The sequence below is a fragment of the Lytechinus variegatus genome, chromosome 1 (assembly GCF_018143015.1).
Source record: "Lytechinus variegatus isolate NC3 chromosome 1, Lvar_3.0, whole genome shotgun sequence".
NCBI classification, from domain to species: Eukaryota; Metazoa; Echinodermata; class Echinoidea; order Temnopleuroida; family Toxopneustidae; genus Lytechinus; species Lytechinus variegatus.
Window position 1 is genome coordinate 78,363,874 of NC_054740.1, and position 15,661 is coordinate 78,379,534.

The 15,661-nt window shown below is 34.8% G+C and overlaps 1 protein-coding gene across 1 annotated transcript in view; it reads right to left on the minus strand.

Annotated features, from left to right (window-relative positions):
- The window catches only part of LOC121424114 (protein Wnt-1), a 38,329-nt gene extending 22,901 nt beyond the window's left edge, over positions 1 to 15,428 (minus strand). Inside the window, exon 1 of the mRNA XM_041619716.1 lies at positions 14,281 to 15,428. Within this exon, the coding sequence (XP_041475650.1) occupies positions 14,281 to 14,372 (92 nt within the window). The 5' untranslated portion in view covers positions 14,373 to 15,428. The remainder of the gene's footprint in view (positions 1 to 14,280) is intronic.
- Between the last annotated feature and the right edge of the window lie 233 nt (positions 15,429 to 15,661).

Genomic DNA, 15,661 nt, shown 5'->3' on the forward strand with positions numbered 1-15,661 from the left:
TACACGCTGCATCTTTATTATTAATGTAATTATGTAATATTGAAACGAACCATTAATGATAAATCAACGTAATACTTCAATCAGTGATATAAATCTTGTAAATTACATATTCACCAAATTATCTTAGCCCAAGGTTTTGTTCTTGTACCATGAACTTTTGAATAAAACCAACAATAGATCATTTCAAATGGAAGGACAAAAGTGCTTTAAATCTTAAGCAGATATGAACGTGTTATTTTTTCAATAATTAATTTTAACTTATTCGTTCCATTGAAGCACACTCCCACACAAAATTTAGGGCTTAAGGCATAAGTGCAAGAAATTAATAGCTGTTTAGAAACATTATTGGGAACAACTACAGTAACTCTGCCATTAACCCTGCCATTACAGTGCATCATGATAAGATTGCCTTCAAATTATCTTGTGAAATGTGTGTTTTAAAGGCTATTTTCGTGTAACTCCAAAAAGTGCACGCATTTTTCTTTAAGTGTACATGGCATGAAAACAGGGACATTAAACAAGTGAATACAGCCATACGTGCAGATATTAATGTACATTGGCAATGAATAGGGGACGTGAACTTCATCTACCCAGACGATTTAGCAGCGAGGCCGAATCAAGCAGGAACAAATTGAAACAATTTCAACTCTAAGAAGTACACGAGAACCCAGGCTCTATGATAACAATACCTACAACAATATTTAACAGTATCTTTTCCCTCTCCAAGATTAAACTCTCTGAGGAAGGACAAGCAAGTATCAATCAGACATGACCAGAATCCCTACTGCGCGTTAAATAGGCAACGCCACAATGGGGTCATGCTGCCACAAACGTTGCTCTACGGGGTGAGCCCTTCGCGCCGTGCGGATAATAGGCCGACAGCTCGGGGGGCACTTACGAACTCTCCGCGCTCTATCCCTTGATCGTAGCCGCATGTTTATCGCCGTAAGCAGAGGGTAAGCGGGCGGTCTGAAGCCAAACTCTGGCGGATCATTTAAGAACAATTTAACCGCTGACAGAAGCCTGCTTAGGAGTGGGATAAGAAGAGAAATGTACTGATTGTAATTGAGATAGAGGTGGTATTTGGTCAGGGATCAAAGTAGGGTGTTCTGTAAATGAAGAAGTCAAATTCTGATAACCGAGGGTTGTAGTAACCAGTCATGCTTTGCAATTTTTAACTAGTAGGCCTATTATGTACGCATACACTAATAATTAAAAAGATTTTAAAACAAAATAAATATAACCAATAAATCAAGATTAACACTTTTAAAGCGTTTACAAGATTGACCATTTTTATTTACAAGTCCAGATTAATTTACTGAATTTTATAAATGTATAGGTTAAACGTCTTTGGGGGTAAATAAGAAATGAGCAATGATCGAGATAATATTGGATAACAAAAAAAGTTATCAAATATTGTTTGACATAAATAATAAAAAAAAATAATAATAACGTTTTATCTACCCAGGGTAGCAACTTCAGTAAGGAAATTACTTCGCGTTTATGTCATTCAACTTTAGATTCTTCCTCTTTTTAAAATTTTACCTCGTAATTCATTATTCAGTTTTGTTTTTATTTGTGTCACAATATAAAAAAATATGATAAGCAAAGGACCCAGACTTGAACCTTGAGGTACCCCTAACAAAGTACCGGTCGGTGTTTTTGCTATTGAGACATGATAATAAATCAACAATACTCTGAATGGCGGTAATTATTGAAATAAATGTTTTATATTTATGACTCTATATTGCTCAAAGGTTTGTAAATTAATCGCTAAATCGCACTTTCGAACAATAACAAAGCGATTGAGATATGAATATCATAATCATGTATAATTACTTTTATTTTAATCCACAGGACATATTATGCTAGATTTATTAGCCTACCCCTAGCATGACTAGGTGAAGATTGATGTTATTTCATTTTTTAAAAAAATTTCTAACATACTAGTAGCCCTAAACCAATGTTCAACTATATAGAAAAGACAAACATTAAGACCACGATATCATCGCGTAACTTCAAGAAAATACATCGTTCAGAATCTTAGGAGAATGTTCTAAGATTTAATCCATATTTTGTAGATAGCTACTGATTTTTGAGATGTTTTAACCAATCTTAAAATCTACACTTTATCATTGATAAATTTTCAAGTCGATGTTCAATGACCACATGCCACCCGAAAGAGCGCAAGTAATCTTCTGCTGTTGTAGTGTGTGCACTGTGTATGTATTTACGCGCGGGTGTGCCTATGTCTTTTTAATTACTAGATAATTTAGAGGCTAATCGAATGTGACTTGACTTGATTACCCCCTTGATCATATTGATCCATATTCATTTTTACTACTATGCTTTTAAGAAGTGACAAAGACTGATGAGTTTAGGAGCAGTGTACATTATACGCTAAGTTATACATTGTAGCGTGAGTGTGAGTGTACTGTAGATGTGCATGTCCCGTGTTTGTGTTTAGGAAGTCGAATATTTACGGCGGTTGCCTACTTTCAATCTGCATGAACTGGTTGAAATAATCGGCAAGTGTTACTTTATTGACCAATTACATCACGATGAGTGTATGGTCACCTGTCGATGTGGTTTTAGAATAGGTGCTTACTTCTGCTCATTGAAGGAACAGTGTAGCCTTTAATCCGCTCATTCTCGTTTACGACTTTCTAATAATGTAACGCCAGAATTCAGTCGCCATTGATGTCTATGGCGAGCATAGCCCAAGGACGACTAGAATCTGTCATATTTAGATGTTTCGCCAATTTGACGGATAGTCTAAATTCATAAAACCTTGTTTGACCTTAATTTTACCAATCTTTTCATGTTGTTACCTCGTTACCTTAATTACCCCCCCCCCCCCGATCGAGTTTCTCTATTACACTTTCAAATCATCGACTGCGCTGACCTCAGTTCTTTCTTTTAAACAATGCTCATTAATCAAAATGATGTTCGTTTCATGTATCTTGTATTTATGTTTAATTATTTGAATATTATTTTAATACTCTACAAATTTCTCTCCTATATAACACAGTAAGAAACTACTTATAAGGACAAACCACTTTCTCTATAATACTGCAGCTGATGCTGCTGCAAATAGTACCACAAGACAGGCCTAATGCTACTCTATACTACTACTACTACTACTACTGCTGCTGCTGCTGCTGCTGCTGCTTCTTCTTCTTCTACTACTACTGCTACTAATTCTACTACTACTATCACTATACTATTGCAACAATTATTACTCATACATGTATACTTCCATGCTATCCAATCATATACCACATCTGCTTGAATCTAATCGATAAATATTATAGCTAAAATGATACTAATGTGCATGTGGGTTGAAGAGAATTGCTAACGAAGGACTGACCCAATGAATAACCAACATTGCAGTTATGACGTTTAACATAATTTAGGAAATCGTTTCCTTATAGATGACGTCACATATACTGTAGAAATCTCACGAGCTCTTCTAATTCAGAAAGGCGTTATCGCCTTTCAAGTAACCCACTATGAAATATCAAGCTCTTTATTTTATTATCGACACCTTAAAGGTGCCATTATGGTTCGTAATTGGACGGGACAGACAAGGAAAGGTCACCAGGATCAGTAGCAACCATTTGTAGCAATTTGTTTTAAGGTCAGGTACAACCTATATAATTGAAAGCGTTAGTACTATGCTGTTCTTGACTTCCGCGCTATCATGCCCCAGTGAATATGTAATGGTCACTGGTGTATATAATAATATATTTCCCCTTTCCCCATACTCTTAAAGTATGAATGCAAACATCTATACAATTTATAGTAGGATATATTAGAATTTATTGACCCATTTAAGACATTATTGTAATACCAACCAGTATTTTCCTCTCTCAACCCATCCGATAGCACTTTCATTTCCACAATGTGTTTAACAAATAATAGTTACAAAATTATTTCTGACAATTTTGTTAATTAAAAATCTTACAGCATATTACAATAATAATAACAACTCTAGAGTGAAAAATGTTTCCCGAAAACAGTGACATACTTTCTTCTTCCACATTTCAATATCATGGCCAAAACTATCTTTATCTCAGAAGAAATGAAGAGGGCAAGGATGATAGTAATGTTTGATGTCACATCTCTGAGCTAAATAACCCATACGACCTAGTTTTGGAGAGTGGTATATTATAAGAAAGGGGACAATTCGATTTAATATCAATTAAATGCTTTAAGGTAAAGTGCATGAGTCAACATGTTCGTGTGTTTTTCCTATCATCGAAAATTGCCTTGCGCACACCTGAGATAAACCTTATACTTTACTACGAAACCGTGTCATAATGGAGAGACTATTTTTATGAAAGATAACAAACACCTTTCCTATCGAAAGGGACTGTTCGTGGAGGTTCTCATGCAGTTTGCCTATGTACCTGCATAATCATAGCCCGTCTCATAATTAGGTCATCATCGTACTAAAATTAATCTTGACTTTCATTATAAGTTAATCACACTGACTGTCGATCAAATTTTCACCTCTTGTCCCGTATTGAAGTGTCTTCTTCCTTCACACATGGTCATGCTTGTATCGTGTGCCTTACTAGGAGATCGCCTATGATATTAATATCATGTACGGGCGAAATTAATCCAATTTTGTGAAATGAGATTAGGATCTTATGGCGAATGTTGCGTGTACTCTGCTAGAATGAATCGTATTAAGACATGCTAACTCGGATCGTCTTGTTTTCCTATTTCACTCTTCTTTGCAAATGGAGTGTGGTATTCCAGATAGTGCTCATATAGCGTAAGGGCAATATAAAAATAAATTAGAATGAAAAAATATTTCAAGCCAGAATGTGGCCATGATAGATACATATTTGTATTATAAATTAAAAATGATTTATAGTGGAATAGAAAGATGGTTGCCATCATCATAATGACAAGAACTTTGGTAATATTGCACATCATACTTCCACGATAGCTGAGATGATGCGAGAGATAATGACTGGTATACAGACAATTCATTGATGATTAAAAGTGACAGAAATGTAAACATTATTAAATATTTTCAACAAAATGAAATTGTGAACATTGATCGAAATGAGAAGACAGATTTGAGCTGTTCTAATAACTGTATGAAATAAATTGAAATATCATTCAATAGTAGAAAGATGATGTGTTGAAAATATTGATATGGCAATATAAACCGTAACATTTATTAATGGTTTACAACTCCATTCAAATAGCCTGATATATTTAGCTTTCCTTTTACTTAAAAACATTGTTAACATTGACTTTCTTTGAGAAATTGAGAAATTATTTTCCAATTACATAGTCGAAGAATATGAGGCTCTCCCGTGGATGACAATTAAATGATATGAAATCCATGCAGATAGTTTATGATCACTTCCTTTTCCAATTACAAGGTGATACTGATAATTATTCGGGATAGAAGAAAGTGATTTTACAGATACGCCCATGTTACAAATAATGTTTTCAACATATTTTATGCAAGGATGTGAACAATGACGGTTTATACCTGAACGCAATGGTTGCACTTTTCAAAACAATATACTAAAATTTGAATAGTCACCAGACGTACACTAAATTAAATTTATGTTATTAAACGCACCATTCTTGTCAAAATAGAAATCTTGTAATTACCATAGAACGATTCATTTCGACAAGATTCTACGGTCAATTAAGTTGCAGACATTCTGTAAAATGTTCTTATAATGCTTTTATTGAAATCACTATGAATTGTTTAGAAAGTACTTCCTAAGTGTGGTGAATTCTTTGGCGTCACTTTTGATAATGCATTCACGATTTGATTAATTAACATCACCTTGTTATGCCTTCATGAAACTTAATCTGTATTATTTTGTCAATATATAAATTGACATTTCTCTTGGATATTTTAATACAAAACACTTTAATTTGTCAATTAAATCAAAATTATTCTATCATTCTGAATGAAAGAAAATGTATTTAAGAATCTTTCTTCTTTATATTTTGTGATCCCATGTACACTTACTGAAATAAAGTAATTAAGGTATTAATCCATGTTTCATAACTGCATTTCATCATTCCAACGACTTGAATATTAACAGGAAGAAGACATTGCCTTGTTACACGGGAAGTTTTGGATATTGTTGGCTACTATAGTTTTTATTACGAACAAGGACTTCATAATGTACCTGTCATATCATTTTAGATATTCTAGTTTGACGTAACATGTATGCCACACGTACAAGATTGCCATGGATCGCTTTCAAGGTAAATTACTTCGTGTTCACATTTCATCTTTCTCTAGTAATTTGATATCATCATTATGTGATAATGATGATGATACTAGTATAAGTAGTAGTAGTAGTATATTGATGTTTTTATTATTGTAATTAAGATGATGATGACGATTATTACTATTGATTTTATCATTATTATTATTATTACTAAATAATAAATCTAGGCATTTTACTTAGGTTCGGCTCCACAAACCGTATTATATCCAAGGACTTAATCACTTGGGACATCCTGCTACTCCTATGTCGAGTCCGGTAAGTTAACACAGAATAATGCCTCATCAAAGTTATGGTATTGTGGCAGATATAAAACCACGGTATTCGTGCTCTCTCCATTTCCACTAGATTCCATGGCAAAAACCAAAGATTATGATCATGTCCTCAAATTCAAAAGAATTCCACTCTCCATGGATGTGTTCACACTGGCACCATCTTCGTGTTTTTCCGCTTCTGACAACAAAATCTGTATAGAAAATGTGCTTAGATTGAGGTCATGCACTTGCTATACGCGGATAAACTTAATTAGATATTAAACATGATTCATAGATAATGCATTTACCATGGAATTATGCCATGCCTGTATGTACTTGACATGTATGTACTATTTGGCGTTTGTATGGCTTGTGTGATAAATGAAGTTCAGAAATATTGTTAGGTGTATCATCAAGCAACAATACATTATTTCATCATCATTTGAACATTATTTTGGTTCTTTTAATATTGGAGAATAAAGCGCAAAGGGTATGAAGCAATTACCGTTGGTAAAAGTGGATTATATTATATGCGATATAGTTATATTTCCGAAGCAGAGATAAAGAATTATAACATCTATCATCCACATCGCCCATGAAGCGATAGTTTGTACCATCTACAAGTAAAACCAAAGGATGATTATTTGTATTCCGCATCAGAACCGTCATAATTAGAGAATATCCAAACTTTTATCTAAAGCGAAGAAGTTAATTCTCTTCGTATTTGTCTGCACTTCATTTAAAGGTTTATTTTTTTATACATGTATTTACTCTGGAAATGAATCTGTGACATGAAGCATGATCTAGAATCTTATCAAGATGTTGAAGTATCCGGACCATTGTCCCCGATTGTATGGTTAGCATAGAACAGCTTATTAACTGAAGCCTGTGTGTATCATAACACTGATCAGTGAGACTGATTTCTACAATGTTTATGTCTTTTACTCTTTATTCTTCCTTACGTACACTTTCGTTGGGCTGCCATCACTGCCAATGGAAGACTAGCTTTCACTGTGTTTATGGTTGTGCACCGCACTGGATTCATCAACTCTTTCTATTTAGTTAACATTAAGGATGCAGGAGTGGACAGTTTATGCTGATGAAATTGTACCTGTAAACAGTGGGGACTTGGAGATTGCTAAAACCGTCTGCCGTTTTTATGACATCAGGCGTTGCCACAGCAACGTAAACATTTATCCTACTTTCATCGCACGTTTTCTATAACCTGTACCTTAGACTGGGGATAAACTGGAAAGTTTTATGAGAACAGATAAAAAAACAATGGGATATTCAAAGAAATTTGATAGACCCTGGAAATATCAGGTAAAGAAATGACGGTCGATCTCTGAAAATGAGAGGCGAAATTGGACATAAGAACTTTTGTGCACTCGGTGTGCACTCTTGGGTAATTTGAATTTATGTTTTGAAATGTTTTTCTAACCAGGTTATTGAAGCTACAATAATGGGCAATGGTCTGACAGAATGTGCGCTTTATAAGAGCCCTCTATTGTCATTATCATTAATGAATTGGGAATCCTATTCAATTAACGACATATAACGAAGAAAATATGGCCATTTGAAAACTCTCATTCGGCCAAGAATTTATCTGTATAAACGCCAAACACTTTGGAAAAGGAAACACACATGATATCGATATAAACCCTGATCATATATTCATTATTGAACACTGAATCATTCATAATGAATTGATATTCAATTAACATCAAAACAGATGCCCTGATGGCTCACCACAAGACGTATTTAATCAAGGCGTAAATGTATTTCAGGCGATACTGCCGTCATGTCTAACAATCCCACGGTAGCATAATAATCTTTCATGCTAAATGATTCAAATAGGTGGGATGGGGTGATTGTTATAATATAAACCATGTTGTATTGAATCATGCTATTGTCTGAAAGGAACGATCCGAACGGACAACAAGTGGGGGACTGAGAACTTCAAGAACCGGAGTAAAAACCGGTCCCTGAGGGCTCCTGCTGAACTTTTTGTCGCTTCGAACCACATGTTGCCGTATTTGATTCAAAGTTCCGGAGGGGTAACGCAAGAAACCGCCCCGTCCGTGAAGGCTTATTGAAAGAATGCGCCACTAGTGATATTTATATCTTGCTTCTGGGGCTTTAAGTTCAAGTTTACCTGCTGTTCCGAAGTTCAGGCAAGCAAGCTTGGGAAACTAGCGGATATAGATCCTCATGATGACGAAAGTCAGCGAGGCCAAACGTCGTGCCAGCTATTGATAGCTACGCACCACCACGAGAGCATGTTTTACCAGTCGGGGCACTTCCCCGGTCGAGTTCATGTAACGCCTCGGTGAAAAACCCGGCAAGGAGCTGATGGACATAATCGGTGATACGTACAATACATACCTCCTGTTTTCATGGAGGGGGTGTGAGAATCTGTACGGTTAGAAGGTGAAATGAGCCAATAGATCCTGTAGGCCATCTCTGAACTTTACAAACGTCTACAAACATCCAGATATGGATGAATAGCATGAAGAAGAATGGCAGAGGAACCTCATTCTCTAAGGACTTGAGGTCATATTTTGGCATTTATCTTTGATGAATTTCGTTTCATGGAAGGAGGGTTTTAAGTGAACTTGAAAGTAAATTAAGATAGACACTGACACTTAAACATAAAAAATCTCCTTATCTCTCAGAATATCGATGTTTATCATTCCTATTATCATGACGTTTACATAATCGGCAATTCAAGTAATTGATTTACATGTAACAGAATTAACAATTTTATTATATGGATAGTGCCTATATACACAAAAAAAATTTCATACACCTATCAATATCCAAATCCCAAGGAAATGCGATAAAAGAAATTTCCATATAAAGGCCTATATAATAGCCATTTATATAGGCAAAATGGATATACGTACAGGCCAAAATAACCTTCGAACCATTGATAATTATACTGATTCTGTATTATACTTAATACTCGGTATATTTGGTATATTGTATATTTCTATTTATTTAATGAGAATTATGGAATAAACTCTGAAACTATAACGGAGAAAAGAAGAGTATAATGCCCCCAACGCCCAACAAATACCTATCCAACATCCCCTCCCCCTCCCGAAACATGTACTTTATGTCCTCATTTTACCCATCATAGTGTAAATTATTTCAAACCAACCCTGTTATTGTGTATTGTGTCCCTTCTGCCCCGTTACCCCTCTCCCCGTTACACCGGAAAAGAATCTGTTGAATATACGCAGGCCACGGCGTCAAAATCCATGTCAATTTTCCTAATTCGATATGATATGGAGGACAGGCAACCGGCATGCCCTAATAATATATTCTTTCACACCGACTTGAAGCCAAAAAGGGGCTTCTCAACTGCACGAAACACGGTGTAATGGCCAAATTACTTACTTATTTTGACGACTTCCGCGTGCTCATAAAACAAGGCGTTGAAATTATGAACATCATAATGTTTTTCACCATGATAACGCGATTATAATTCTTTCTATTGGCACGATTGGTCTGCCAACTGCTGCCATTTTGAGCAGGAGTCTGATACTGCAAGTTCATACCACAAACGTGACACATACGTGACACAAAAGTGTATATAACGCTACTTTTCTAAATCTTTTTTTTTTCTTAGATAAATACAGCGAACTCAAGCAATGATAACTAATTGTTAAATATTCTTTACATGATGATATTGAGTTTGTTTGACAAAACTATATATTTGTGAAGGAGGATAGTATCTATCTAAGTTCTATCATAATTCAAATAAAGGAGTAAAATTTGTTCATGTTTTTTTTATATTCAAGAGAAGATCATTATATAATATGAACATTACAATTAGAATATGACGCATATAACATCATAGTGAATTTTAGTAACCACTCTATTTCTAAACACTATCGAATGACCAATATACGTAGGCCTACACTAACACAAGAGTATTGCTAATTAAAACACATTTCAGTTGAATATGTACCTTTTCTGTAGAGCATAAACAATTAAAATAAATGTATGAAAATTGGTATATAGGAATATTAATAGATGATTATAAAAATAATAAAATATTTATCTACAGTGCATGTATGAATAATGTGTCATTCTTTACTACACGTAACTTACTGATTGTCCCCTCCTGATATTCGACTTACATGAAATTACTTATTAAACAGACTGATCCAGTTGAAAATAACCCACTTCGACTTCGTTCGGCAAGTGACCGAAATTCTAACAAAATGTGACAAGAATAGAACCTATATCATTTTTGTATCGTAACTTTATAATTAGAGAGTTAATGTGGCTGGGATTTCATTATGAGTGCAGACGAATAATTGGTACAAAATAATGTTTGTGCTTTCTGAAAATGAAAACAATATTATGATTTGGTGATATGATTACCATACTTCACTTGCTTTTATTAAAGATTATTAATATATCTAATAACATTCCATGTACATAATATATGAATATACGATATCATATAATACAAACTCTTTATTTCTAAAGATATTGTAATCACTTTTGTAAGAAATGTTGTTCTGTGAACTACATTGTGAATCGAAAGTTTATTCAACAAGGGGGCAGTGACAAATATAGTTATCAATTCTTAGCATCTCTGTAGTATCCTATTCCAATCCGCCTTGGATTCATTAGACGCAGGAAAGGGGCAAAACTTGTCAATCGGAAAAGAAAAATTGTCATATTTCCTATTCTTCAATCATATCTTTATTGTCGTGAATTGATTGAATTGCCATGCCTAGACGTGTGAAAGAGAAGTCATGTGGCTTGTGTAAAGAACAGACGTTTAAATCGACTAAAACATATCATCGTTGGTGTTTAGGGGTTGTACCTTACAAAGAGGTGTTCTTGAACATAATTTATACATGGTAATCTCTGTGAAGATTCCCATATCAAAATTTCTTTTTAATCCAGTATTTTTCGTTTCTTGATTCACGTTTGATCATACAATCTTGTCTATTTTTTCTTTGCATTTTTAAATGTTTTTACTTAATATCAAATTCAAATAAATGTAAAGCGTAAAAAAAATTAAGTCCAATATATCAAGGTTTTTGGACTGTATGGAAATATTACATAATATTTTTTTGGCTTGAACAATAGAATCAATTTAGAAGAATGTGAAGATGACAACAATATCCACTTTCTGGATTCCCATACTCATGATACTAGGAAATTGTTGTTTATTCGCTTATTCTATATAATTTCACTGCAGATATGTTTACCTCTCCCCAAAAGAAGGGTGACGTAACGATCGAAGATTAAAGTAAAACAGAAAAAAGATAAATCTATCAAGTATGCACCCAATACGGCAAATATTGAATAAACCATATTCAATAAAATTATTTTTACATGAAACCTAAACATCGCTTTAGCCAAAGTACAATGACCTTATCTGATTTTGAAGAGAACATGAATTCTTGAATTCTAAGAGATTATATTGGGTTCCTTATAATGTATATCTTAAGTAACATTCAAATCATACGGGGTCTACATAAAATGCTTTGATATTATGTCAGTATCGTTATATCATTATATTTTTGTTTTGGGAAAAACACAAAAAAATTACTGGTTTGAAAAGGTTACCTCCCTGTACGGAACCAGTTCGATTCCTGTATTGGATGCATTAACAGATGTTTCTGACAAACGCCCACGAATACATTATACAGTGTTTTATTGAATCAACGTTAAATTGTCTTCACTTGTTAATCTGTCAATCGTTTGACTTGCATATTTAGTTGAATTATAATTATAATTTAAAAAATATTGCATTTAATACAATCACTAAATCGACATTAAAAAAACAAGTGGTATTTAAAAAATTGGTAGATTTCCCCTTCTTGTTGAAAAAGGTGATGATCCTTGAACCAACGTGAAATGTTGATTTTACAGCATTATCCAAATTATGTTACTCCTCATCCATTTCTAATACTCATTAACTTTAAATATATATTTTCTGAACTCTCGTTGTGCATAATTATTGTCCTTGAAAACCCTTAAGTCTGCCCATATCAAGCTCATTCCTATTTGAATATTAAATATGATTACCGCCATCACCTTGATATTTGTAAACAATACTTCACACGCGCTTTGCCTTTCTTGTATTCTCTGTAAGTTTGATTTTGGATGGAAGAGTTGTTTAAGGCTATGCTGATATATCTGGCACGGTTCATACATACAAGTCTTGATGGATTAAATGTTAGTTCCCCAGAAAGTTTAGTAGTGCCGGAAAGAACAAGTGTTCGGTGGTAGTGTCGTGTTTACCTCAGCTGCTTGGAATTATTCGTCGATGTTATGAGGTTATGACAGGTAGCAGTCAACACGTATTGTAATGAGGTATCTTTTTGCACTCTTTTATGAGCTCATCGCCTAAAACACACGTGTTCATAGACCAGTCAACTTCCGTACACTGTTGGCAAGCTATAATTATTATCTGTAAACGAGCTGCAATGCAAAAATGCATGTCGCTGGCACCTATACGAAAATGCATGCACGAAAAAACTTCAAAGCCTGTATCAAAGAATAAAATACTAACATCTGAAATGAAATTTGTTCATCTGATTGAAATAAATCAATATCACTGCCATACTTTGTTATCATATTCAGCACACCATATCTGATGACAACAATCGTCCCATATGTTATTATGTTCTCAGTGCATTATTCAAAGCAACAATCGTGTACCTATTAGGCAGATGACTTCACCTTAATTGAAACGAATGTTTAATTCCTATAACGCACTTCGAAGGGAGTATAATTAAGGAATATACTATTAATACTCCATGTAATGAAAACAAAACTGAGTTTCATTACATCTCAAACTGAGTTTTAGTTTTTGGAAATGTGAACTATATATATATATTACACCTTTCATAGATACAAGTAACTCCCCATTTACTTCGTCTGGTTTCAAAATAAGTCTCTCACAAGCTTCATACTTTTCTTATGAAGTTTCCTCGTATAGGTGATATATTGAAAGATTGAAAGCAGATACAATAGTGGCTTTCAACGAAGACTTTATTCGAACAGGAAGACACGGAATGCATGGCATTGAGGAAAGGAGAATCGCGTAGATAGGGTCAATTAAAGTCTAGAAAACCTCCCAAATCTTTGGCGCCATAATAGTGCGGGCCTCTTATACCTATGCTGGTTAACATGACTTGTCATTTTCCTTTAATTTTATTTAGGCTTGATGATAATTTAGTACTACATGCAATCATATACTTTACATAGTTTATTGGTATTTGATATCTATCTATCTACATGCACATTTACCTTTCAAACTAAGTGGGACATGTTTGACTGAAATGATTGTCATTGAAATAAATTACAGCGGTTTGCTGTAACGATCCGTCCAAGCTGAAGCCTGATGGGTAATAATATTCAAGTCATTTGGAATCGCATAGAGACGTTATATTCATTATCTTGATATGCGCTATACAAGAACTGCTTGTTATTATTATTATTAAATATCGAATACCTTTTTTCTTCAAGAATTCAACGAGGCATCAGTTCGAGTTTCACAAATATAAAGGATAAATCATTTAAACTAACACGAGAGAGAAATGTTTATGTAGGTAATATTATTTTATCTGCCTTTTCACGGTGTGATGTGAATTATCGTTTGATATTGCACACGCGAAGACGCAAGCTTTAAGCGTAAATCCATTTACGGTTTACAAGACGATTGTCGGTGATGCTGAGAACGAATTAGAAAGAATCGAGGGATCACTTACCACCATTTTGTACTAGATGCCGCTGTTGTCTTCTTGGCGAGTAAGCTGGCAGTTGGAATGAAGAAAAACGCTACAAACCACTCAAGTTTCATCTCAATATCCTCATCTAAACTAACTCCAAGAAAAAAGTGTAAAGTGTAACAAAAGAATGTAAGAATCCGGCAAAACACGAAGATGAATTGAAGCGTATTTCCAACCTTGTCTAGCTAGCCCCCTCAGGGGTACTGTCCCGTCAAGTAAGGTTTATAAACTCGATCCTTCTCCTCCTTCTAATCCTCAAGCTGATATTAGCAATCCTCCAAAATGAAAAATAGAATATCCTCAGTTTCGGTCTTCAATTCGTATAGAAGTATGTTACGTCCAGAAGAATCTTGTCATTTCCTCAGGTTGATTTGGACATTATGAAGAGACTGCTGTAGGAATCCAAGAATTCAAGATGCTCATTCTCTTCCTCTATATATCCTAGATAGGTTGACGATTCATCCCGATGAAGGTACTTCGCCTGATAACATGTACTTCTTTAGTTGCCTAGCAATATTGTGGCAATCCTTCTTGCGGGTTATGACACAAATGCCAACAGATGAAAATGTTGCTTAAAAATAAAGGGCACCGGGTAGATTGAATTCCGTTACCGCGAGTATTTAGCTTGGCAGAACAACTGGATATTGCACCAAACTAACTCCCACTTCTTACTCAATCATGTCCGGAACCTGTTTCAGTATTCAACGTGCTGAGGCCAGACGGAACAGCAATCTTTCCTTTTCATGACCATGAGAAGTTATTGATCAAATTATAAAATGATACGAAGAGAGAGAGAGAGAGAGACAACGGAAAATCAGCCAATAAGACAAACGAAAATAAAAAAGCCAAACTTTCCTGTCTTCGTTCATATAACTAAATGAGCAAACAATTTTTGACGGACGGAGACAACAAAAATAAAAAGTGACAGTTTCGACGTTACAAAATCCAGATAGCGCAGAGAGGCGGGGATGGTGAGGTTTGTTCTCAGCTATTTGCTGTGGATTAACTAAGCTCTAGGTGAGATTAATGACCCAGTATTTACTGTCTATCGATAAGTATTAGAGTATGATGCCTGTTTGATACACCGGTCACTTTGTCGTGGTCGCTTATAGCTTTTGGGGCTATTGGTACAGTTTTAACGGGGCGAAACAATAGCTTACAAACCGCGCGCCGCATTCACGTCGACAGCAGTGTAGTGATTGGACAACTTCTCGCCCAATCAAAAGCTTCAATTTTCTTTGCCTTCTCAAAAGCTGGGTCGAGCATGTACTTATCGTTTCACTCCTGACACCGTCCCGTGGGAAATTGCGCATCTTCTTTACAAAGTTTTGTCTCTCTTTTCTTTTCCTTTTCTTTTCTC